Raw genomic sequence first — 26,691 nt, 5'->3', positions numbered from 1 at the left:
AAGTCACACTTGAAGAACTATCCAGGATAAATTCAACCCTTTATTGAATGGCAACTTGAGCAAACCTCAACATAGAATTTAGGACTAGACAAACGTTCCAGAAGAGGAAACGCTTTGGCAAAGTTCCTTATAGCAATATAACATGAGATTGACTTTTCCAACTGGCCTCCCAATTCAAAAAAGTCCGCAGCATCCTGGGCAGGTGGGATTGAAATGCTTTAAAATGGTGGTGTTATTGCAAATCCGGAAAAATTATTCTGCGGCATCTTGGGCGAATTGAAATGCATTAAAATGATTGAACACAGTGTTATTGCATGTCTGAAAACTTGCTCAATCCTTGTATGATATGTTTTACTTGTAGAAGTTTCCTCCTTGGGCATGTGTGCATGGGTGCAAATGCATATCTGTATTTTCTACTAAAAAAATTTTTTGAAAAGACATGTACCTCAAACAACTTCATGCTCTCAAAAATATGAGCACATTCAATATAGAGGGAAAAATCATCACACTGCATAGCCATCTGCCGCCCCTTCCAAGGATCACCACAGTGAATTGATGTCCGTGCTATTCCTGCCTGAGCAATGGGCAAACAGTGTGAGAATGAGGTTACAACATAGTAGCAGAAATATAGCATTTCAAAAGAATATGATAGTGAGGTGTCCAAACCAAGCTTAAGATCAAAAAAGAAACAAGAATCGCTGCAAAATTGGATTTACTCTAATAGTGAATAGCTGTTTGGCATTGAGCCCAGGCTTCAGGAGACTTTCATACTGTGCGAGGGCATGCCGCTGTTCTCCACGCCTTTCCAGAAGCTGAGCATACTCCCTTTTAACCTCCAATACAGACGAAGTTCCCAATTCAATAGCCAATACAAGTGCCTACATAATACAAAGGAAGCTTGATCTCTTTGATGCTCTGTGCAAAATGGTGGAAAAGTTTGTGAAGCCCTGCTAAAATCAAGAAAGATAGTACAATCGCTCTCTATATTTTACACCTTATCCCATTGCTGCAAGTTACTTCTCATCTCTAATGCTGCCTCTGGACAGGAAGACTTCAAAAAAGCATCCTGCACACAGGGCACACTCAGTTATGAAAAATGCTAGCACTCCACAGCTACGATAATCAACTTCTAATTTCCAATTTGTTTATGGTGCAGACAAGGCAAAAAATGGTCTTGCTCTAATAGAAACTTTGAACTAATGTAAAACCCTAATCAAACAAAAATGACACACGCATAAGGCTTTAGATTCATGTGCCTTGTCTACCGAGGCCATGCACAGGGTAGATTAGGAGAGCTACATGCCATTGTGATCCTTATTTGTTGAAGGACGAGTATACAAATAGATTGGGATGCACCACGTTAGAATGAGTTGCACCCCTGTAAGAGTTAACGAGTGCCCATGAGGAAAGGCCTATCAGAATGTGCACAGTGGGACCATTTTGAGCAAAATTGACAGCCAGGAAATTTGCGTAAAAAAGGTGGGTATAAAGTGTGGGGTTTGGGCAGCATTGCAGGGATGTTTACAGCCTGTTAAATGGCAAAACCACCCCAGGAAGTTACCCAAGGGTTGAGAGCCTTTAAGCCCCAGTCTCACAAAGATGCATTTTATGAATGAAATAAGTCCTCTATTCCTGGCCCCACAGACAGAGCAGGGGTAGGATTTTGTAATCAATAGTCCCCCAATCCCCTTGTTTCCTCATTCAGTCTCCTCGGCCCTCAGCCCCATCAGAGCAGCCAGCGAAAGGTTCCAGTTAGGATCCAAAACCAGCAAGAAACGAGCAGCAAACACAAGCATCTGCAGAGCTTTGACAATCAGCAGATCAGCAGTAGAGCTGGGGAGAAGACCACTGAGTTTTGCTCAATTCCCAGCTGGTATTTTGAGAGCACAGTGAGGTAAATGTTTATAGAACATCAGCCGTGTCTGCCTTGTGCTTTCACATTCTCATGTAAATGAATCAAATAATCTGCAAGCTGAACCCAGAGTTCCCTGTATGTCCTGACCTGCACACCTCTCTTCTCCTCCTGCCCGCCACTCATCCCCTTCTCCTTCTGCCACATTCCCCTTCTGTTCTGTGCATTTCCCTCCTGCCCACCATTCACTCCTTTACCTGCATCTCGTCTGCCCGTCATACCCCTCTCTGCGCATTTCCCTCCTGCCCACCATTCACCTCACCCCCTCCTCTCTATTTGCCCGCCTTCCTCTCTGCATCTCGCCTTCTTCTCCCCACTCCTATGCAGATAAGCCCCTCCTCCTGCCTCTCCCAGTTTTTTGCCTGCATCAACATACAGAAAAAAAGAACGTTTTCAAGTCGGCCGCCCACCCTTTGATTGGTATTATGGCTTCTGCCGAAGCCAATCATCCTCCACCCCCCCCAGCCAGGAGAACAATTCTTTTCTCCAAAGACGAGCTTACGACCTTACAATCAGATTTTGATAAAGAAGTCAAGACCACATTCATTGGTAAGATTTTTGGGTCTCATCCTTCTCACTCTCAGGCTAGGGATTGGATCCTGGCAGCACTTCCCACAGACCTTGCCTTGCATTTTACTGATGCCCACTTACCTAGCAGGCGCTTCTTCCAAGCAGCTTTCGATTCGGTGGAGGCAACCTCACAGTCTCCTGAGTGCAGCCCAGTTCCTATCAGCCCGAGGAAACTATTCTTCTTTCGACACCACTAGAACTTCTACCCAATGATAAAGGACCACAACTTTTGTCCGATCTTCCTCATGATCCCCGGGCTTTCACGAATCTATTGGAAGTTTTGGCTTCCGTAGTGTCAGCCTTTGGACAAGTTCTGGAATTCCCCACCCTTCCAGAGAGACCAGCAGTTGTCACGACCAGTGTTGATGAATACTCGTCACTGACCCCTATTTTACAGATGATCATGTGATAGTGCCAGGACCAGATGGCTCCTTATTCAAACATGGGATTGAGATTGCCAGTAGGCCAGACCAGTGCCGTGTCTGTCGACAGTAGGGCCACTGTTGCATGCAGAAGCCTTGGTATACTTGACCCAGCCCTAAGCCTATTAGGAACATACAATGAATAGATAGAGCGAGAAGCGAGAGATGAACTGTATTTTTACAATTTCCATGGCTCTTGGCCTTCCAAAAGGGCTACCTAAGACCTCTATGGACTAACTAAGACCGGCCCCATGGCGGGAATCAGATGGTCTAATGACTGACTATGACTTGCTATTTATAGGCTCCTATGAATAAACCTGCAGCAAAAATGCTGTCGCCCAGCAGAGAATGCCAGAGATGTAGCTAAACTGAATGCCAATGAAGAACATAAAGGAGAGAGATTGAATTCATTCCCTTGATTAATGGGAAAGCCCCTGCCCCTTTTTATACATTTTCATGGCTCCAAGGCCCTTTTCTACAGTCCCTTTGCATGTGGGATAAATCACAACATTTGACTCCACTTCCACTTGTCTATGGACAGCCTACCCCTCTACAAGTGCCCCAGCAGGTGTTAAGAGTTCACCGTCCTGGTGAACAAGCATTAAAAACAAGTACATGCTACTCCTGCTCCTATGCACAACATTGCTTAGGTGTCCTTGATGGCTGCCAATTGCTGCAGCACAGCAGCCGCCTGTGTCAAGCCACCTCTCTTAAGCCCGATGCAAGCACCTCTTATGCACACCCCCTGTGCATCTACCAAGCAGTAGCCGCCTACATCAGTACACCCTGTGAATAGCTGCTCGTTGCCCAATTCACCATTCAGCCTTTGCCCTTGTGTCTTGCGCAGAATCTCACCAGCTCGGCACTGCTCCTTCTGACGCTTACCTCAGATCTGACAGCCTACACCAATCGGGCTGCCCAGTGCCCAGTCACACCAGCTACCACCACCGAATTGTCGCTGCTGACATCCACGACGACCAGCTACTACCAGTCGCTCATCTCAGACAGTCCTGTAGCACAGCTCTCCGTCTGCAGTGCATCTGACATCCCTTTGCAGCCCTTGGATTCGCAGCTACTGCCCATCTTCCACGCCTCTGCCTCCGACACGTAACATGACTCTCTTCCGCATCTGCAGCACCTGCAACCGGCTTCTTCTTCTTCATGTCGCTTGCAACTAGCTTCCAGGGAGGCTTCTGCCCATGCGACTGTTGCTGCTCTGCCGGCAGGTCCATCACGTCTACTTGCATCTGCGAGCGACGACCTTTCCTGCCACATTGAACAGGGTAACGCGTTTAAAAAAATAGTTTGGATCAGGTTTTAATAAAAGTTTTTTTTTTTTTTACTAAGCTCTTGTTCACATGGGTGCTTCGACTACTATGTGTTGGGGTTGCATGGGCAATCTTCTTCAAGCACCCATATTCAAGTGGTGGCCTTCATCAACAAGATCATCATCACCAGTATGTGAGCCCCAATTATTCATGGCTTGGAAACGACGCCGTAAGAGAAGTAGCACACCAAGAGCTTCATCGACGGGGAGTTTCTCCTCCTAAAAGCAATCATTTATGTATATTGTGGATCCTCTGCCCAAGATGTCCCCTAAAAGGATATGTAATAATCATGTGTCAAATGTGTGTATGTCTGGCTTATTAAAGTCCAAGTTATGTGTTGTTACTATTGTTGTCATGTGGTTGTGACCTAATTCCCGTGTTGTGTCTCTACCCAAGTGGCACCCCTAACTGGCTTGAGAAACTCGACCATGAGTCCAAGATTTATCCTTGACACAATAGGAGAGATAGCCCTTGAGGGGTTGTTTGTTGGGAACAAGGTCTTGTCTATGTTATGAGTGTGCAACCTATTCCTTGTTTGTTCCTACCCTTGGGAACCACCTACTAGCATGAGAAACTAGGCTATGGGCCTAAGATTAATCCTTGACTAGAGTGTGGTAATCCCTTGAGGGGGAGTGTTGGAATCAAGGTATTGCCTATGTGCATGTATATGTGTCCCAACTCACAATTGAGGGGGGTGTTGGAATATGTGCAATTGTGTGTTTGTGTATCCATATGTGTGTGTGTGTGTGAACATCCATAAAAAGGGTGTACACACTCATTTATATGGTTGTGTGTTTATGTGTGTGTGAACCACCTCTTATGGGTGGATAAGTGTGCATTTAATAAGCGTCAAAGGGTTTGATATGTGGAAATGCCTATATAGAGAAAGGCTTGTACTTCATATTATGCATCAATCAAACAAATCCATTTCAGTCGTGTACTTCTTCTTAGCCTTGTGTTTCCTCTCTCCTCTCTCTATCTCATTGTCAAATCCAACACCATAGCCATGTTTCTCGTCCAACCTCCTTAGGTTATGTGAACCCTAACCCTAAAATACCAACATAGGTCAAGGGCCCTATCCCTTCAGGGGAGATCTTGTTGCACACGAAAAGATTTGTCAACAACACCATTTGGTTGTAAGCTTGGCCTACATTCTAAAAGTGTGAAAAATAAAATTCAACAAAGCTTGATCTCTTGATGGTTGGGGGGGTAAGGGTAACCTTACAATTTTAATGATTTTATGTGCTTATCTGTTGTAGAGGGGTAGGCTGTCCATGGACAAGTGGAAGTGGAGTAAAGTGTTGTGATTTATCCCACATGCAAAAGGATTGTAACAAGGGCCTTGGAGCCATGAAAATGTCTAAAAGGGGACATTGCCATTGATTGAGGCAATGAATTCAATCTCTCTCTCTCTCTCTCTCTCTCTCTCTCTCTCTCTCTCTCTCTCTCTCTCTCTCTAACAGAGATACGGGCTCGACATCAACACCATATCTAGGAGCGGCTAGCTCACTTACACTCACACCCGGAGATCATGCTCTGAGGTATTTTTGCCTCGCCATCGCCTATGTATCACATAGTACACCCCCATTATGGTACTAGTTGGAGCTAGACGGATCTGCATTTCACATTCTTGTATACCCTACGCATATAGGTTGCATACTGAGCCTCTAGCAGTAGTGCTCCATCCATCACACCCCCCCACTAGCTCAGTACTTTCATAGTTTATTTCATGTTCATTTTGTCCTCTTTTTTTCTGGACCTCCAGAAGACATTGACAGTTGTACATTGATTTATCTCATAGGTCGAATTCGGCCTCTAGTAGACGTTAATTGTCATGACCCTGTGAAAGTGGAACAGCACAAGTGTGAGCATGGTGGTTGGTGAGCAAGATAAATATTAAATGATTCATATTTGGGGTGCCCGGACAAATGGTATGATGTGTGGACATCCTCAAATGTGAAGTGGGACCAAGGACATTAATATTTTTAATGTTTTAACCTTGGGTGGCCCCTAGGCATAAGTGACCCTTAGGAAGTTTAATAACTTGAGAAAGGGGTCACTAGGATATTTTTGGGAAAAAGGGGCAACTCCACTTTGGGAGTTACACGCCTCTCTCTTCTCTTCTCTCTTGCTTTTGGAGGAATCGTGGAAGCTAGCTGCGTTGAGGAGAGTGGCTGCTGGTTTTGCTACGTACAGAACTGGCCATACAGAACTGGCCGTACAGACCACGTGGTTGCAGGCTGTACAGAGCTGTACAGAGCTGGTTGTTTCAGGCCGTACAGAGCAGGCTGACAAGGACAACCCTGTCCAACAGGTACAGGCGACGGAAACAGTACAAACAGTACTGTACGGACAGAGCAGGTGGCTGCAGTTCCGTACAGCTAGTGCAGGCGACGGCTGCTGTACGACAGCAGGTACAGGCTGCTGCACACCGATTGGTTCAACGGCGCAGGCGACCAGGGTACGGACAGCAGGAGGCTGCAGGTTCAGGCAACTGCAAGTACAGTCCTGTACGGTCATGTACAGTCGGGTACTGTAGACCTGTACGGACAAGTACAATCCTGAACAATTGCAGGCGGCGCATCTTCAGCTGCAGGCGGCGCTTTATCAGAGTATAGTTGGTGCATCAGTCAGGCGGCTGCAAGGAGAAAAGTACAGACATGTTATTGCAAGTACAGACTGGTACGATCAGTCCCTCTGGTGTAGAACCACGCATTAAAATTGGTAAGCTCTGAACATATCAATCTTTCTTTCTTTCCACTGGCTTATGTCTATGCAGAGTTGTGTCATCTGGCCCCTTGTGAGAGGAGGGGTATGGCAGTTTGAAGGGTGGAAACAGAGATTGGACAGTGGATGTGTATTTGAACTGAGTTGAAACCATGTTCATGGAACAGCCAGATGTGTGCTCAAGGCTGCTCTGTTGAATTGTCTTGGTTGATTAGAGGGAAGCACAGTGTGTTGCTTTTGTGGGACACAGATCTGTGTGTGAATCCTCTGTGCTAAGAGGTCTTGAGGGCTGCCAGATTGGACATGCAAGTTTACTCTCCTGGACTGGCTTTGTTGTACTCAGTTATACATTTCATTGAATTTGAATAAAGAAATACCGAAAGGGGCGCCAAGCTTTGGGGCCAACAGGTGTCGATTTCCTTTCAATTTTGGGGCATTCTAGCTCCTGTTAATTTTGTTATTTATTTAGACTACAAGTGGAAGGGTGACTGCTAGTCTACCGCACTTTGGTTTCTACCAGAGGCCGGTTTCAAGGTTCCGTTGCCGGGACCCATCATCAACTTTCTTAAGGGGGTGAGCTCGTGGTTGACTCGAGGTAAGCTATTGCTGAAAAATTCAGCAACATGTTTGACACAGGAGACGAATATTTTTATGATGAAGAGGAAGAGCAAGAGACTTCTCTTGAGAGAAATGAATCTGAGGATATTCTTGCAGGAGAACAGGCTACAGATGATGCACAATATGAGGATGTAACACAGCCAGAAGATATGCCTAGTAAAGAGGAAGATGATGCTCAGTTTAAAAATCGTTTGGCAGGTGTAATGGATGTGTTTATGCAGCTCACTCAAAGTGAGAAGTTTGCTGAATTTATGAGATCCCGTTCTGAGCCTAAAAAGAAGAAGAACAAAGTGCGTTCTAAGAACCCACCTCAGGGCAATAGTGGTGCCTTCCCATAGGATCCTTCTTTTGGACAGTTTCCGAACATGCAACATGCTTTTGGTGCCAACTCACAGAGTTCCTTTTTCGGACAGCCATCTATTCCTCAACAGTCTATGCATCCAGGTTATTTTGGTGGTGGCTCTGTGTTCCAATCCATGACTGGGGGTTATCCTCATGGAGGCATGGGTATTCCAGGGAATTTTGGAGCTAGTTTTCAGCCTGGTATGCAAGGGAATATGTATGGTGGTATCCAGTCCAGAATGCAAGGAAACATGTTTGGGGGCATGCAGCTTGGAATGCAAGGAAACATGTATGGGGGCATGCAGCATGGTATGCATAATGGTATGTTTGGAAACATGGCTGGAATGTATGGAATGCCAGGTGTGGGAATTGGTAATGTTGACCCTATGATGGGCATGAATGCTGGGGGTAGCAATCTTGTGAAGCCACTTCCTTACGATAATCTAACGCCTATGGGTAAGGTGAAGGATTATAAGGAAGGGGGAGCTACTGTGAAATTTGACGGATTCAGTGGGGCCAAAGATAAGCTAAAGGCACTTACCTTTTTACAACAGTTTGATGTTGCTTTTTCTGGTGGTAATTACACGGAATCCTCTAAGGTGAGAAAAGCTGTGACCTTTCTCAAGGGCAATGCATTGCAATGGTGGTCCACTCTTCTTTTGCAGGGCATAGCACCATCCACTTGGGTACAGTTTAAGCAAGTGTTCTCTTCCGTATGGCTCACATCTACTTTTGAGGTGGATGTAATGACAGCATGGCACAAGTTGGATGCATCAAAGTGTGAAAATCTTGAAGATTATAATAAGAAGTTTTGGGAAGCTTCACTCCCAGTTACTTCTTATCGTGCACTGCCTTTGTCTAAGCAGGTGGAGAAGTATTGTTGTGGGCTGCCCAAGGAAGTGCGTGACTATTGCATAAAGACTCGAGTAACAAATATATCATAGATGATAGAGAATGCTATGACAGCAAATGCGTTACTCACTGGAGTCTCATCTGGATTTAAAGGAAGTAAAAGCTCAAGCAAGAAATCTGAAAGTCAGGGCATGCTTCGCGTGATGCAAAAGGGTCTACAGAGAAGCGGTATAAGTTACCAATGCCCAAGAGAACTCCTGAGGAGATGAGAGACGGGCTTTGATGGATGCTCGGAAATGTTTTTACTGTACAGAGGAGGGACATATGTCTTTTAATTGTCCCAAGCGTAAGTCCCAAAAGGACTCTGACACTAAAGGGGAGCCCAAGTCAAAGAAACCAAAACCTTCTGCAGGGTTAGTTCCTGATCTTGTTGGGGAACAGCCAGGTGGTGAAGAGACTGAGTTGTGCAGGGCATGGGGCAAAGTGAGAGATCAAAATGCCTTGATTTTCTTTGACACAGGTGCTAGAGCCAACTTTATTTCACCGGATTTGGCTGGCCGATTGGGGATCCGTGCAGAGGAGATGGGGCCTGTTGTATGAGGCTAATATGGCTTGTCCTGGGTATGCCGAACCCGTCACTCCTATTATTGGGAAGCTCAGGCTTCACGTGCAGGGTTATGTGGACAGCGAAGAGTTTTTCATCATGCCACTTGATGGATGTGATGTTTTGTTGGGTATGCCATGGTGTCATAGAGTACATGCGGTGGTGGATACATACAATAGGAAGATTACTTTGACTCATAGAGGGAAAGAACATATTTTGGATGTAAAGCTAAAAGGGGAATCTGTTCCTATTATATCAGCTTCGGCAATTTCATCAGTAATGAAAAAGCATCTTTCCGCGTACTTGATTTATGTAAAGGATGCAAAAGATGATGAGTCTAAATCTAATTTGTCTACATTAGAGAAGGACAGGACTGATTTCTTATGTGAGTTCCAAGATTGTTTTTCCGAGTCATTGCCAGGAGAACTTCCTCCGGAAAGGCTAGAAGATCATGCTATTGATCTAATCCCAAGGAGTACTCCACCAACTAGACCGCCGTACCGTGTTAGTGCACCCAACAAGAAGAAATTATGAGTCAGGTACAGGAGCTGTTGAATAAAGGGCTGATACAGCCTAGCTCATCACCCTTTTGCTCACCTGTACTGTTAGTGCAAAAGAAAGATGGTTCTTGGCCCATGTGTATTGATTACAGGGCGCTAAACAAGAATACCATCAAGAATCGATTTCCCATTCCGAGGATCGATGACATTTTGGACCGCTTACAGGGCTCCACAGTCTTTAGTCGGATAGACTTGAAAAGCGGGTATCATCAGATACGTATTAGACCCGAGGATGTGCATAAGACAGCATTTCGAACCACTTTTGGGTTATATGAGTTCTTGGTTATGCCCTTTGGTTTGACAAATGCACCTGCCACATTTAACAGAATGATGGACAGGATTTTCCGGCCTCATAGAGCGTTTGTGGGCACATTCTTTGATGATATGATTGTGTATTCACACACTGAGGAGGAGCATAGAAGGCATTTGGCCATTGTGTTTGACGAACTCCGAAAGCATAGGCTGGTCATTAATGGCAAGAAGAGTGAGTTCTTCTTGCAAGAGATACACTTCTTGGGGCATATTGTGTCTGAGCATGGAGTCCGTATGGATCCATCGAAGGTGGAAACAATTCTTAATTGGCCAGATTTGAGGACCATGCATGATGTACGCAGCTTTTTGGGATTGTGTTCCTATTACAGGCGGTACATACGGTATTTTGCTGAAATTGCTTCGCCCCTTCATGCTTTTAACAAAGAAGGCAACTCCATTTAGGTGGGCTGATCAGGAAATTACAGCCTTTAAAAAGCTTAAATAAAAGCTTACTTCGGATCCAGTATTGGTATTACCGGACCTCCGAAAGGCTTTTGTTGTCCAATGTGATGCATGTGGAAACAGCACTGGGGCAGTTCTCATGCAGGAAGGACATGTGATAGCCTATGAGAGTCGAATGATGAAATGAAACAGCAGTATGCCCATGATGAGGACTTTGGAAGGTTTTATGATCAGATGTTTGAGGGTCAACGGCATGATCATTATACTCTCAGAGATGGGTTTTTGTTGATGCATGGTAGATTGTGTGTTACCAGGCAACTTCGACTCAAGGTTATGATTGAAAGTCATGCTCCACCGTATGCAGGTCATAGAGGTATTAACGCCACGGTAAAAGTAGTTGAGACTTTCTTTTATTGGCCACCCTTGAGAAGAGATGTTGATGCTTTTGTTAGGCAATGCATCATTTGTCAGAAGGTGAAGTTTGACCGTCAAAAGACACCAGGGTTACTTCAGCCTTTACCTATTCCAGATAGACCATGGGAGAGCATTGCCATGGATTTTATATTTGATCTTTCACGGACACAAACGGGGAATGATGGCATTTGGACTATCGTATGCAGGTTCAGTAAGCAGGCTCATTTCATTCCCGTGCGTAAGACGATCAAAGTTGATCATATGGTGAAGTTGTTCATGGTGGCGAACATCTTCAAGTATCATGGCTTGCCTACGTCTATCATTATTGAGCGTGATCCACGGATGACGAGTTTATTCTGGAGAGGGTTGTTTGACAACATGGATACAACTCTCAAGTTTTCATCTTCATTTCATCCACAAACAGATGGTCAATCAGAAGAGGCTAATTCTACAGTGTTAGATCTTCTTAAGTGTTATGTGTCAGAGCACAAGCAACAATGGGAAAAGTATCTTCCTTTGGTGGAGTTTGCTTATAACAACACTGTCCATACCTCGACGGGCAAGGCGCCTTTTGAGATTGTGAAAGGAGGGAAGAAGGTACCACCCATTTTGCACACAAAGGATAAGATCTTTGAGGCTGATCAGTATGTGGAGAACATGGATGAAGCTTATCGGAGAGTTAAGTTGGCACTCCAAAAAACTCGGCAAAAGCAAAAGAAAGCAGCAGACCGTCACAGACGTGCATTAGAGTTTGCATTGGGTGATTGGGTTCTTTTGCGATTTGAAAAGGCTAGGCTCAAGAAGATGAAGGGTAAAGAGCGCTTATTCCCTAAGTTGAGAATGCGTTATTATGGACCTTTTCAGGTATTGGAAAAGATTGGTGAGGTGGCCTATCGCTTGAAGCTACCAGATCACTGGAGGATTCACAATGCATTTCATGTGAGTCTACTTAGACCTTTCCGTGGGGATGTGCCTGAGGATGTATCAGATGAGGCTCAGCCGGAAGTTGAGGAACTTGATGAGGTTCTTATTCCAGAGCAGATACTGGCACATAAGGAATTAAAGGTATGAGGTAAAGTTTCCCGTCACTATCTTGTGAAGTTCAAGAACTATTCACCGATGGATGCGAAGTGGATGGAGGAAGGTGACTTAACAGATTCACCTCAGGTTTTGCAGCTTTATCTCGATGCCTTTGAGTTGGAGCCGACTCTTGTTACGGCTCATTCAGGTTCAGCTAAGCATGGGTCTGGAGCATTGCCTGATGCTCAAGAGGGGGGTAGCACCTCCACTCCCTTGATACAAACAGGCTCAGACGACATCTAGAGGTCGCTTGGTGCAGCTTTTGTCTCACCCGAAGGTACTGATGGCTGACAATACATCTGTTTATGGGACTTTTATGATATATGTGTACTAGTCACATTGGATGTTGTGGTTGTGTATGGTTCACAATGGTATACAACTTGGACTACTACACCACCATTGGCTTGCAGTGAATGTTGTTACATATGCATGGCTTAGAGAGATTGGGACGCTGATCTTGCCATACTGTACATTTCACTTTGGATATTTTGCTGTATCACCAGATTGCAATCGAGGACGCTTGCCATTTTTCAAGAGGGGGGTATGTCATGACCCTGTGAAAGTGGAACAGCACAAGTGTGGGCATGGTGGTTGGTGAGCAAGATAAATATTAAATGATTCATATTTGGGGTGCCCGGACAAATGGTATGATGTGTGGACATCCTCAAATGTGAAGTGGGACCAAGGACATTAATATTTTTAATGTTTTAACCTTGGGTGGCCCCTACGCATAAGTGACCCTTAGGAAGTTTAATAACTTGAGAAAGGGGTCACTAGGATATTTTTGGGAAAAAGGGGCAACTCCACTTTGGGAGTTACACGCCTCTCTCTTCTCTCTCTCTCTTGCTTTTGGAGCAATCGTGGAAGCTAGCTGCGTTGAGGAGAGTGGCTGCTGGTTTTGCTGCGTACAGAATAGGCCGTACAGACCACGTGGCTGCAGGTTGTACAGAGCTGGTGGTTGCAGGCCGTACAGAGCAAGCTGACAAGGACAACCCTGTCCAGCAGGTACAGGCGGCGGAAACAATACAAACAGTACTGTACGGATAGAGCTTGTGGTTGCAGTTCCGTACAGCTAGTGCAGGCGGCGGCGGCTGCTGCACGACAGCAGGTACAAGCTGCTGCACACGGATTGGTTCAGGCGACGCTGATGACCAAGGTACGGACAGCAGGCGACTGCAGGTTCACGCAACTGCAAGTACAGTCCTGTACGGACAGGTACAATCGGGTACTGCATGCCTGTATGGACAGGTACAGTCATGTACAGTCCTGAACAGTTGCAGGCGGCGCATCTTCAGCTGCAGGCGGCGCTTTATTAGAGCATAGTTGGTGCATCAGTCAGGCGGCTGCAAGGAGAAAAGTACAGACAGGCTGTTGCAAGTACAGACTGGTACGACCTGTCCCTCTAGTGCAGAACCACGCATTAAAATTGGTAAGCTCTGAACATATCAATCTTTCTTTCCATCCACTGGCTTATGTCTGCTGCAGCATTGTGTCATCTGGCCCCTTGTGAGAGGAGGGGTTGTTTGAAGGGTGGAAACAGAGATTGGACAGTGGATGTGTATTTGAACTGAGTTGAAACCATGTTCATGGAACAGCCAGATGTGTGCTCAAGGCTGCTCTGTTGAATTGTCTTGGTTGATTAGAGGGAAGCACAGTGTGTTGCTTTTGTGGGACACAGATCTGTGTGTGAATCCTCTGTGCTAAGAGGTCTTGAGGGTTGCCAGATTGGACATGCAAGTTTACTCTCCCGGACTGGCTTTGTTGTACTCAGTTATACATTTCATTGAATTTGAATAAAGAAATACCGAAAGGGGCGCCAAGCTTTGGGGCCAACAGGTGTCGATTTCCTTTCAGTTCTGGGGCATTCTAGCTCCTGTTAATTTTGTTATTTATTTAGACTACAAGTGGAAGGGTGACTGCTAGTCTACCGCACTTTGGTTTCTACCAGAGGCCGGTTTCAAGGTGATTCGCATGGGTACATGCACTAGTTTGGCTCTTAACTTGCCTCTCCTACCCTCGCCACCATCCTAGTGTCCTTACTCCTGTCACATGCACTCTGCACTGTAGTGCATGGTGACAAGATGGCTCATCATCATCAGTGCAACATTGTACAATATTAGTACCCTTTAGGATGATAATTGTCGTACGTCGTGACCCCATTGTAATCCTCGGTCCAAGATATGTCAAGCACAAGCTACGTAGGTCATTCCTCAGCCATAGTGAGTAAGCCAGTCAGTCAGTCAAGTCCCTTAACCCACTTGGAGAGAATCATTCATGCATGTAGAGTCAGTAGAAACCTTAGGGTTTGATGAGGAAGCACTCTCTATATTGCATATCATTCATCCATTGCATATAGACCATTGCTGAAGCCTTGAAATAGCATGTAGTATTTTCAAGATATTTATTAGCATTTATCTAGCAGTTTTCCCATATTTTACAGCATTAAATACCAATTATTGATCATGAACAAGTCGTGTAGCAAAATAGCTACAATCGGCCAGCTTGAAGCCAACCGAGCAACACTTGGGAGCATATAAATAGGCATGCTTTTGCACCATTCCATCAATCATATCATACTTCAGCCAAGCGTTGCAGTCCTCAGTCCCTGGAGCATCATCGCTTGCATCATCAGCCACCCAACAGCAAAACGCAGCATATTCAGCAGCCGGCCAGCATCAGGTCATCTTCATCCTTGTGTTTTCAGCCCATTCAACAGCCGGCCAGCATCAGAGCATTCTTAGCCTTGCATTTTCAGCCCTGAAGGAGTTTTCAGCATTGCATGGCATCCGCCTTTGCTACAGCCCCTTTGGTGAAGGTAGCACATATGCATACATTCATTTTCAGCATTCATACATAAGCCTAGAACAGTCCCAAACAGTCCATACCTCAGCCTCAGATTTGTAGCCTTCCCTCATTCCATTGGGAAGAGTGCATAGGCTCGAGATTGGTCATCATTGGTGCTTCTACAGTCATGTATAGTTCAGCCCGACTGTTGGTCCTCCGAGATCTTGCATTTGGCTTATTGTCAGTCCAAAGTCATTTCTCTTCAAAGTAATAAAGCAAATACTATTCCAGTAACAGGATAGGGGGCCCTTCAGTGGGTAATTCGGGACCCCATACAATGTACAATTTATCTCTCTCGCTCTCTCTCTAAATCTCTTAAAGTTTGAAGTCATAAAAGTGGATTGCAAAACTCGCGAAACTCAGGATACAGAAGGCGATGTGAGACTTGTGTGACAGGATCCTTAATTACGAATACTTCCGCTACATGTTACAACTCCCCTCTACTCAACCCCCACCCACCGCCTCTCCTCGACTCCCACGTACCCCCCCCCCCTCAATCCCCGTCACTTCTGTTTCACCCCTACCTTGCTTCAGCCTTCTTTGTAGCTTGTCATTGTTGTCTGCCCATGACCTTCTTCATAGTTCATCGTCGCTGTTGTTGTCTGCTTATTACCACGCCCACGATCTTCTTGCCAACTCGCCGGACTTTGTTTCATTTTCTTCCCGCCATTCCATTCACTTTTGGTCAGTTTTTTTTTTGGGCTTGCTGATGCAGCACTGGGTCTTGGCCGCCAATTGGGCACCTCCCATTTCACACCATCTCCGTGTCCCCAGTGCCTATCTGCCACTCCTGCACCGCTAATCACTCCTCTTGCCCCACCTGCTAGTCACCTACCCTCCAACCACAATGCTGGCCTCTTGCTCAATGGTGTACCCGCCATTCATTCTCGCTATTATTCATTCTCTGCTCAACCGTGTACCTGCCATTCTCGCCCCCGAGTGCCTCCTCAAGATCAAGTTGCTGACAAGCAACAGCGTGTAAAGTGGGCATGCCCAGCGAACATGCAACAAAAGGTACTGATGACTGCAGAGCATCGATGAGGTGGAGGAGTTGGGGTTGGGGGAGAAGGAAGGGGGAGGGGGGAGGGGGGGGGTGTGATGGGGCCAGCTCGTTGTCTGGCCACCTGCAAACAAAGAGGTATTCGTTGTGTTCAAGCTTTTGCATTATTTGCCTTTGTGTGGTGATCGCTCTGGGACACAGCAGCAAGTCATTTGCTAATGTCAAAAGGAACTTTATTGTGTCATGTTGGTTTCAAGCTATATCTGAATTTCAGTGTGAGCAGATCATGGACAGTTTTCTGGGATGACACTTCCACTTCCTGGGTGTGGTTTTCATTCTTACAATTGTGTAGCTTTTCATCATGTGTACATGGTTTTGATGCTTGCAAGGTTGGGTTCAATTCCAAAGTCAAGTATGCTTGTATGAGAAACTAGTAGGAGCCAAGAGGGCAGAGGGTGCCACCCGCTCTTGGTGCCTTAGCTTAGGAGCCAAGGGGACGGAGGGTTAGACCCAACTTGGTGCAGTAGGGAGAAGATGGTTTGGTAACACGATTACTCAATCCTGACTCCACCTTATCATGCTCATGTAATTGATGATGGCCATCTTTTGTACTTGGCTATGTGGTAGTTTGATGGGTGTACACATGGATGGAAGCTATGTGGATGGAAATAACAGGTTTGCTGATGGCGGGCACTAGGGATGCACAAGCTCTGATACCACTGTTGGCATTTTAGGGTTAGGGTTCACATAACCTAAGGAGGTTCGAAGAGAAACATGGCTATGGTGTTGGATTTGACAATGAGATAGAGAGAGGAGAGAGGAAACGCAAGGCTAAGAAGAAGTACACGACTGAAATGGATTTGTTTGATTGATGCATAATATGAAGTACAAGCCTTATTAAATGCACACTTATCCACCCATAAGAGGTGGTTCACACACACATAAACACACAACCATATAAATGAGTGTGTACACCCTTTTTATGGATGTTCACATACACACATATGGATACACAAACAAACAATTGTACATATTCCAACAACCTAGACGCTCTATAGGTGTTGGACTTGGGTGAAATTTGAATAAGCTAGAGTTGTCTATATGTAGTTAACTTTTCAATATGTGGCACCTATAATGGGGTAGGATGCTAAGGACTGGTAGCCATTGTTTGGGATTTGTGTTGGTTTAGAGTTGTAAACTTGTCAATTTGAGATCTTGCCAATGTCGTCAAGAATGATTTACACTTAGAAATAGAAGTTGTGATTTCTCAAATGTGTGCACTCTAGAAAATACTTTTTTTTTTCTCCAGAAAGAGACTTCTATTAAGTATGAGAAAAACATACAACAATCACAACTATAAGCCGAAAGAGAATAGAATCACCCCAATATGTAAGGTGATTTCAACCACTGAGGAGCATCATGATGCCATGTGAGACCTGTGGTACTAGAGGAAAAGAAGATGCCATGGTCCCATTCCCGCATAAATATCACAAGCTTCGCCTGCGCAGAACGAGAGGGCCCCTGAATGCGAGCCCAAGTAGCCATAAGAGTGTGGATGATATCACACCATATAGTACTAATGCACTGAGACCCAAAAATCTGGACACCCTCAATAGCCTCCGTGCATCTAGCTCTCCAGATCTGCCATGCTGTAATACTGGCAATAATCTCCCAACTGGTGTCAATCCTCTGTCTAGGGGGTGTATAATCAGAGTGAGGAACATCCTGCCATGTAAATCCTGCAACTGCCTAACACTATCTCTAGCATGAGATGGGCCGTGAGAAGCAAAGAAATGTTTGTTACATCTGCCACCCACCATCTGTGTCCAAAAGGATTCCTGGGCATGGAAACGATACTCCGCGCGCCGCTCAAGAGAGTGATGAAGTTCTGCTCTAATAGTACATAAAGAATCTGCAACCCATTGAGCATGAGGATGTTTCTCGTGCTCTTTCTGCAAGGCAGCCAATCTACGTCTAATAGCCCTTTCTAAGTCCAAGGCCTCTTGCCTCTTAGACAGGGCACATGTGTGATAAAAGTCACTAATATCACAAAGAGCAGAGGCTAGGCTTTGAGAGGCCTGTAAGAAGTCATGAGATCTCCAAATATCAAGCATACGACGCGATAGTTCTGCATCTGAAAACAAATGATCAGGGATGCGTACATGGGGTGCTGATCCATGGCAATTTGGATCTCTAATACATAAAACCACTGGGCAATGATCCGATTTGGAGGTGCCTGTAGCAATCAAATTATGTCCACCTCTGTCAAGCACCCAATCATCCACATAAAATCTGTCTAACCATGCATAGATACATCCTACATCTCTTCTCCTGTTAGACCATGAATAAAGAAGAGTGGATGGACTCCTCAAAATGTCATCCTCATGCCAACAATCTCTACCATGAATGAAGAGTATAAACCTCTCCCAAGACGCTCTTTCAAGAGGATGCACCAAGCCCTCATGTCCACCTCTTTTATCCGTTGGCATCTCAACCATGTTAAAATCCCCACCACCAATAATGCAATGGTCGGCAAGAGGCATCAATGTAGTGAGAGATTTCCAAAAGGCAATCCTCTCACCTCTATGGTTAGAAGCATAGAGGTTGAGAATACCAATGCGTGTAGTACCCTGCATAAGAAGGATCCACTGCGCTCTCGCAGGCAAAATGACACCATGTCCAATGATGCAAGGCAAGATCAAAGCTGAAACAGAGATACAAACACCACCCTTCGTACCAACAGCCGGTGACCAAAAGGTGTGTCCCAAGAGAAGCTTGCCTGATCTCCCACACTGACTACCATCCAGTTTATGCTCTTGCAAGAGCAATATATCCATAGGTCCACCTGTGACTGCACAATGAAGCTGGGTTTTTACAATTTGTTTCCGTCTCGACGCGGAAAAAACCCCCAAAACCCTGAATGTTCCAAGAGACAATCCTCATAAAGACTCAGAGTAGGAACGACCAGATCTCGTGGTCGACAAACGACCCCCTTTAGAGGCGGAAGTACTTCTCGCATAGGTAAGGGAAGGAAAATCTGACGATGTAAACCTTACCTCTCTCCCACTCCGGGGAAAAGCCAGGGCTAGTCCTCAGAACTGGAGAGGTACCATGACAATGCGAATGTGCAACATCATCCTCAAGGGTGCAATCATCCTGTAACTGTAATGTAGTATCCTCCTGTGTGAGGGATCCAGATCATGTGCCTGCAAGGCCTCGTCCTCCAAAAAAGGATCAACATCCTGTGAGGCAAGAGCTGCATAGGGGTTAGGGTGCTCCACAGGGAGTGGGGTGAAGGGGCAGGTACGGGGATCCGAGGGTGCCTGCCATCCCTAACCACAACCCAACGCTGTGTGGTCTGCTGTGGCAAAGGAGCAGCTGGAGTCTCGACATCTACAGAAGGCCTCTGATGGGCAGGACCACGCCGCCTCCTAGCATGGCCCCTCGATCTGGGACAATCTCTAGCAATGTGACCCTGTCAACGACAAATCCGACACTGGTCAGGTCTACCTACAATCTCCATCCTCTGGCGGAAATGAGATCCGTCAGGTCTCTGAAGCATAACATGATCATTAGTAATCGATGGATCAGGAATAAGCACAAGGACCCGGGGTACACCATCAAGAGTGGCGGTAACGACCGTGGAAGCTAAGGCGGGAGAGCTCGGGAGGATTGGTACCTCTAGAACCTGGCCAAAGGATGCCCCTATGGAAGCTAAAAGCTTCCAATAGGACCGAGGAAGAGCAGGGAACCGTAGTGAGACCGGGGTAAGGCGCTGATCCTCCACCACTGGATCAAAGCCCACCTGGTACTGAAAGAAGAAAATCTTCCTAGGACCAAGAGGAAAGGGGCTGCTAGCCAAAGCCTGAGAAGGAGCTTCTGAAGAATGAAAGTCCACCTGGAAGAAGCCTCGACCAAGTAAACGAGTATCCTAAAAGTGCACAATCAGCTCCGAGAGAGATGCTAGAAGCCATTCACGGGCCTGTGAACAAGAAGGGTGGGAACCATAAACTCTCGCAACAAGGGTAGTCTGGACCTCAAGGTCAATGTCGTGCTGAAGAGAGGTGAGCTCGTCTTGTGAAAAATGGATGATTCTCTCGGCCAGTGGGGGTGATGAGAGATTGGCTGCAGCAAAAAAAGCCATAAGACCAATCAAGAAAAGTGGGCGGCCGACTTGAATCCAGATAAAATAGCTGCTAGGAAAACGGGAGCAGAGGAAGGGGGGCAAAGGCGGGGAGGAGCAGCTGGGGAAGCAAGGGCAAAGGGGCAGGCGGGGGCAGCAGAGGGGCAGGCGGGGACTGAAAAAGACAGGGGGCAGGCAGCAAAGGGGGAGGAGCATGGGGTATATAATGGGCCGTGAGGAGCAAAGAAATGTTTGTTATGATGTAACTTCTTAAGCAATCGATTGGTCCTATCCCTTGCCAAATCCATAGTTTATAACCCAGCTAATCAAACCTTAGTTGATTTGAAGCTTATTATCATATTTGTGAATGTTTTGGACAGCCCTAAAGAAGCCAAAAATCAGCGCATTCTGTCCTGCCCTTCCCTCTACAATGGTCCAGCCCAATTTAACAATGCCTTGCTTCATGTCTTGCTTAATCAAGTGTTCATAGGATAAATTTCAATCCCCATGTTTGTGAACTCTTAAAATATCAGAGATCAAAGGCTTTAACTTAGTCCCAAATTCAGTCCACATTAGAGAGAATGCCTCGCCTTGCTCAACTCTCCCATAGCTTTCCTTGATACTAGGGATTGGTGAGAGCATTACGTGTTATGGCTAAGGTGATTTTGTCTCCTCAACTTGGAAAAGATTTTAGAACCTTCATTGGTGGACTTTGAAGTGGTGGACAATCCTCTTCAAGATCTCAAGGACTTGGAGGAAATTGGACAGCGCTATTCAATCTCTCAAGGCAAGCACATTTTATCTACATCAATATAAACCAAGGTCACCGCGAAATGCTTCACTATCGAAACAAAACGATGCTGAAACGGTTTATTTTGGAACAAAACGTTTCAACACTACGTAGGTGGATAATGAAACGTTAGACCGAAACGATCATATACATAAAATGTGAAGGTATTGGCCAATAGTTATAAGATGATATTAGCATATTTATCATGAGTAAACAAAGAAGACATATAAAAGAGAAAAGAAAGGAACAAATAGGTTGAAAGAAGGAAAGAGAAAGAATTATAAAAGCTAAAAAGCACACAAAATCACAACCTTTTCTCCACATGAAACGATATGGTTTCAATGTGCAAATGAAACGTTTCAACACTGAAACGCGAAACGAGTTTCAAAGCCACTGAAACGAGTTTCATGGTGACCATGATATAAACCAAGAAGATAACAAGGTAATCATCCATCTCTAGCTCTTGTTGAAATTATGGTTTTTCGAAGCTTAAATTCCATTAGTCTATGATGCTTTGACTATTCACAAAGATGTCTAGGCTCTATTTGATTAAGAAGTTGATATAATATTAATAAGTGAAAGTGAGTTATCAACTTATGATCCTAATAATGATGATGTAGCATTATCTTAAGTTAAATCATTATACCTCAATTTTTCCCTTAATGATGAATTAAACACAGGTAAGATCAGGGTATTTTCTTTAAAAGCTTGTTTAGAGACTCTAGTTGTGAAACTTAAGTAGTTATTGGCTATCTTATAGTGAATAGAAATCAAGTATAATCTAGTAAAAATTATTGGTTTATGAAATGCGAAATTAAAGTGATGGGAAGGCCTAGGACAAGCTAGAACCATGGAAGAAATCATCTTGTCTTTATAGATATTTAAAATGTGTAGATAAATTTGTTTGTGATGTTTCTTACATGTTTAACAAGAGAAAATATTCTAGTAGAATTTTATCATGAACTTGTGTAAGGGCATGGAGAGTTGATTACTCCATGATGTTTCCCTTCTCTCAAAAGATTGTAATGTATAGAGAGAAATGAAATGAAATGAAATGTTATATTAACGTCTTCAAAAGGCTAAAGTGACCTATGACACCAAAGTTACAACCATGTGACATCTGATACACTGTCTGGAAAAGAAAAGAAAGAACTGAAGGTAAGTATCTAGCCCTACAATACATCAGTAGGGAGCATCCGGAAGCAGCAACTAGGGAGAGTGGGAGGCTAATACATGAATACATGAATATGGGGGAGTACAAAAGTGACAGTGAGTACAACAGTATATGGCTGGAGTGGTAATCATCCTAGGAGCTCTAGCATGGGTCTCTGCCGGATGGCTTGGGTATCTGCCATAGAGAGAGAGAGAGAGAGAGAGAGAGAGAGAGAGAGAAAGAAAGAAAGAAAGATTTTATTAACGTCTTCCAAAAGACCGAACTCGGCCTATGAGACAAATCGGAGTACCTGTATGGGGTATCCTCTGTCATCCCAACAAAATGAAAAAGTACTGAACAAAAAAAAAGCTGAATCTGGGTGTGCAATAAGTACAACCCTCTCAAAAGACCCTCTCTATGTCTACGCATCTCCAGCAAGTATAATCCGAGGCATCTCTGATCCTGGTATCTCATGACTCTGGAAAGTGGTCCGAAACCCTCTCTAAACAGGCAGTGAAAACGGCCTCATATCTCATAATATACTGGACAGTGACATATGTAATGTAACTCTGTCTCTGGCTCCATCTGGCACAACTGACAAATCCTGGCCTCAACTGGTACTCCTCTGAATCTGCCAGTCTCAATCTCTAGCTGGTGTGAGGATGTGCGCATCTGACCAATAGCACACCGTACCCCATGAGAAAGATGAGTATCCATGTAGCTGGGTCTAATCACAAACCCATCCTCCGTGAGCTAGAGAAGATGATCTCTATAAAAAGCCATCTTCGTACCAAGCTCGTGTGTCGGCTGTATCCATGTCCTCAGTGTGTCCAACTGAGTCAAGTCCTGCCTGATAAGTCTGGTAATCTCTGCCCGTGTGAGAGAGAGGGAGGGTGCATTCAGGGAGTAATGAAATGGAGGTAGCATGTCCATACTAAAGCCATGCAGCTGGAACCAAGCTGTCATTTGTGCATACCAACATGATCCGTCTCCCTGTGATGCCAACTGTCGTGAAGACTCCAGGGCTAAGCGAGCATATTTGTCTCTAGGGAGAGCCCAAGTGCTATGTATAAGGGAGACTGATCGAGTGAGTGCCTGAGAGAGTTATATTAACGTCTACGGAAGACCCCAAGGGCCTATGAGACCAAAAGTGAGTGAGAAAGAAAGAAAGAAAGAAAGATATATTAAGCGTCTCTAAAGACCCAATGGGCCTATGAGACCAAAGTGGTACAATAATGTCCATGGCATATCTCATCATGGAATGGAAAATAAAACAGAATGAAAATATAAATATAGCTATCTCACTGGGGTGATACAAAACTGTCTTGGAAACTCGTCATGGAAAACTAAGAACATAAAAACATGGGAGCAACATCAGCTCCGAGTAGATGATATACCACTCTCCAAAATGTCAAGCATGGGGTTGACGAGTATGGCCGAGAGATCTCCCTCAGCTATGTCACGTGGAAAGGTAGCTCGATGGCGGTGGAGCATGTCCTGGATCTAGAGCTAATTAGGTGATCGTGGCCGGGGGGGGGGGGGGGGGGGGGTCGAGGGCGTGAGGCACGCTGGCCGAGGGGGGGGTCGAGGGCGTGAGGCACGCTGGAGTGCAAAGGCTGGGTCCGAGGTAACTCCTCTCAGGCGAGGTAGGCCCAGAGCAGCTCGTGGAGGGTCCACAAGATCCACTATGTCGGTTTCCTCCACCTCCCCGGTCTGGAAGAAACTGGTGATGGTTGGCTGCCGAGGGAGGGGGCGGGGTGGCTGGGGCCTGTGTCTCAAGAAGGTGTCCCCTGTGTCTGCGGAGCTCACGCAGGAAGAGGCCCAGGCAACGCTAGTCCTAGAAGTCAATGATCTTGGAGCGAATACCTCACGAAATAGACAGTGAAACCTCCCGCGGATCTCATAGTATACTGGGCAGTGGCATATGTAATGCTCCTCCGTCTCAACCTCTGTGTGGCATGGTCAGCAGATCCTCTCCTCTCTGGGTGTCCATACGAGCTTCCCGGCTCTGAAGATTCGCTCAACTCTACCTGTCTCCACTCTGAGGCAGTGGGAAGAAACCCGTATCTGGCCAATCGCAATCCGCATGGCATGGGACGTGTGAACACTCAAGTAGCCCGGCTGCTGGATGAATCCATCCTCAGTGAGTGTGAGGAAGTGGTCTCTGTAAAAGTGCATCTTCGTGGGGAGCTCGGGGGGTGTCATCCATGTGCAATGTGTATAGAGGCTAAGAAGATCTGACCGGATAACCCAGTTGGTATCCTCGTGAGACAGTCGGAAAAAAGGGGAGTCCAAATTGTACTGAAGGGGGGGGTAGGCGGTCCATGCAGAGCCCGTATACTGAGAACCAAGTGGAAACCAGTGCATACCATACTCCAGAGTGCCCCTCAAGTGCTAGCTATCTGAAGGACTCCAAGGCAAGCCTCGAGTACCTGTGGGGATCCATGTGACTGATGCGATGAAGGTATGTGTAGGTCTGGAAGAGTGCGTCCACTACCATCGGGGCTACAGCAAACTCTGCCTGGATAATCTGGTGTGGGGCTGATGGTTTGCTGCGGATCATACGGGAGAACATCATGACCTAGGGCCTCTCAACTCGCTGCCAATCCTCATCGGATAAATCTGGCCCCCAGAAAGCTGCTCCATACATCAAGGCTGGTGTGACAAGGGTGTCAAAAAGCCAGCCCTTCGTCTTGGGCTCCTAGAAATGTACCTGGAAGCACTGCCGCTCAAGTACGCTCAAGGCTGCATATCCCCGCATCACTCTGGCATGTGCTGTGAGAAGCATGGTAAAGCGTGGGCCACTGAAAGTGACACCAAGGTAGACATAGGATGAGACAATCTCCACAAGATCCCCTCTATATGTGAAGCTCAATTTGGATGTGACGGTGCGGGAGGTATTGAAGACCATTACCTTGGTTTTACCAAGGTTAACAGAGAGGTCCCGCTGAGTGCAAAAGTCATGTAAGGCATCCAACTGTCTCTGAAGCCCTTCGGCTGAGTTCGAGAGGAGGACGATGCCATCTGCATAAAGTAGTATGGGGATCAATATGCCTACCAGTGTGGGACCAGCCCCGCCTAATCCATCAATGAAGCTCGAGATCTCGTCAATGTAGAGGCCGAAAAGAGTGGGTGATAGAGGGCAGCCCTGTTTCACCCCAATGGTGCTGGAAATCTCCTAAGATGTACCTCCTGGGGCTCTCACTCGTCCAGTGACGGACTCATAGAGGGCAATGATGCTCCAAACCATGTCAGATGGGACTCCGATCTCCTATAGAGGGTGTAAGAGGCGGGCTCGGGGTACAGTATCAAAAGCTTTGCGGAAATCCACAAAGCAGCACTAAATCCTCTAGTGTCGTGCTCTACCCTCCTCGATGATGGCACGGAGGGTGAAGATGTGGTCAAGGGTAGAGTAGCTCCTCCGAAAGCCAGCCTGCCCTGAGGCTCTGCATCCCTCGCTCTCTGCAAATGAACTGAGCTCCGCCTCTAGCACTGATCCATAGAGCTTGGTCAATGTGTGGCCAATCATGATCGTCCTATAGTTATTAGGATCAAGTGGATCTCCGGCTTTGAGGATGGGGGTGATGGTGTTGGTGGACCAAGAGGGTGGAAATCCTTCACAAAGGGCTCTATTGAACATGTAGGCTAGTAGGGGCGCTAGGGTATCATGGGCATGCGAGATGTACTCGGCAGTGAGTCCCTCATGATCTTGGTCTCGTCCATTGCGTATTCTACGAATGGCCTTGAGGACCATGCCCTTTGTGAAGAAGGTGGAGGTGGTGGGGCGGGGGTCTGGTCGTGGGGGTAGGGGTGGCTGATGGGGGATATGATAGAGGGAGCATGCATTGGAGTGCCATGTGTCTGGGCAGGTGATAGGTGTGAGAGGGCGATGTTCTCGGAGTTTCCTCCATGCCTCTTTGCAATTCGGCCCTAAGAAAAGTTGGTATAACTCATCCTCTTTCCAAGCATAGAACTCCCGTTTCTTGCATCGGGTGAGCCGTTGAGAAATCCGTTGCGCTTGGCGCTTCGTGATTTGCCCAATCCGTACCTCATGCTTAAGACGGGAGCGTGTGGCCCGACATTCGTCATCATACCAACAATTCTGGGGCATGGAACTGCAAGGTGGCTTTGCAGTAGACTGCCGTGTGCATATGAAAGAAGCTGTGGTGGATGTGTGGAGTATGGTGGTGAGTTGTGTTGTGAGGGTGGATAGGGGGACAGCAGGTTCCACATCCTGGAGTTGGCGGTAGATGTGGTTGGAGTAAACAAGGTCAAGCTCGTGATCAAAGAGGACCTCAGTGTAATGTGAGATGGGGGGAGGTGGTGGAGGGCCGGGTGGTGTGCAGGTAAGAGTGAAAGAGAGGTAGGCATGGTCAGCTTCAAAAGGGGGTGGCGGAATGGAGAAGTTGGGTATAAGGTGTGCCAAAGCCGGAGATCCCATAAGGTAGTCCACAGTGCTAGTACCTCCTGAGCGAGGGAAGGAGGCGAGGGCACCGGAGGAGGGCCATCGGGACATCCCCTTATAGATAACGAGACCATGTGCAGCTCCCAGCTCTAAGAAATATCTCCCGGACACTGTGACCTCACGGTCCTGTGATGATCGTTGCAACCCTATGTCAGTGATGTCCAGCTCTTGTA

At 46.2% G+C, this 26,691-nt stretch overlaps 1 protein-coding gene across 11 annotated transcripts in view; it reads right to left on the bottom strand.

The window, feature by feature from the left end:
- The window catches only part of LOC147623684 (uncharacterized), an 86,310-nt gene that overhangs the window by 35,834 nt on the left and 23,785 nt on the right, over window positions 1-26,691 (bottom strand). For 10 of the 11 annotated variants that reach the window (XR_015269192.1, XR_015269187.1, XR_015269189.1 and 7 more), the window contains 4 exons: window positions 995-1,066; window positions 717-878; window positions 446-574; window positions 66-194 (listed from right to left, as the gene is read on the bottom strand). Coding sequence is in view for 5 of the 11 variants with exons in the window: in XM_086820275.1 (XP_086676401.1) it covers window positions 66-194; window positions 446-574; window positions 717-878; window positions 995-1,066 (492 nt within the window). In the remaining 6 variants the exon portion in view is untranslated. The remainder of the gene's footprint in view (window positions 1-65; window positions 195-445; window positions 575-716; window positions 879-994; window positions 1,067-26,691) is intronic. The other variant, XR_015269188.1, reaches the window with a different exon arrangement.

This window comes from Cibotium barometz, chromosome 26 (assembly GCF_041138505.1).
Source record: "Cibotium barometz isolate CiBa-2024 chromosome 26, ASM4113850v1, whole genome shotgun sequence".
Taxonomy (NCBI): Eukaryota; Viridiplantae; Streptophyta; class Polypodiopsida; order Cyatheales; family Cibotiaceae; genus Cibotium; species Cibotium barometz.
Note: the sequence above shows the minus strand (reverse complement) of the source record. Positions and strands in the feature narration are given on the sequence as shown.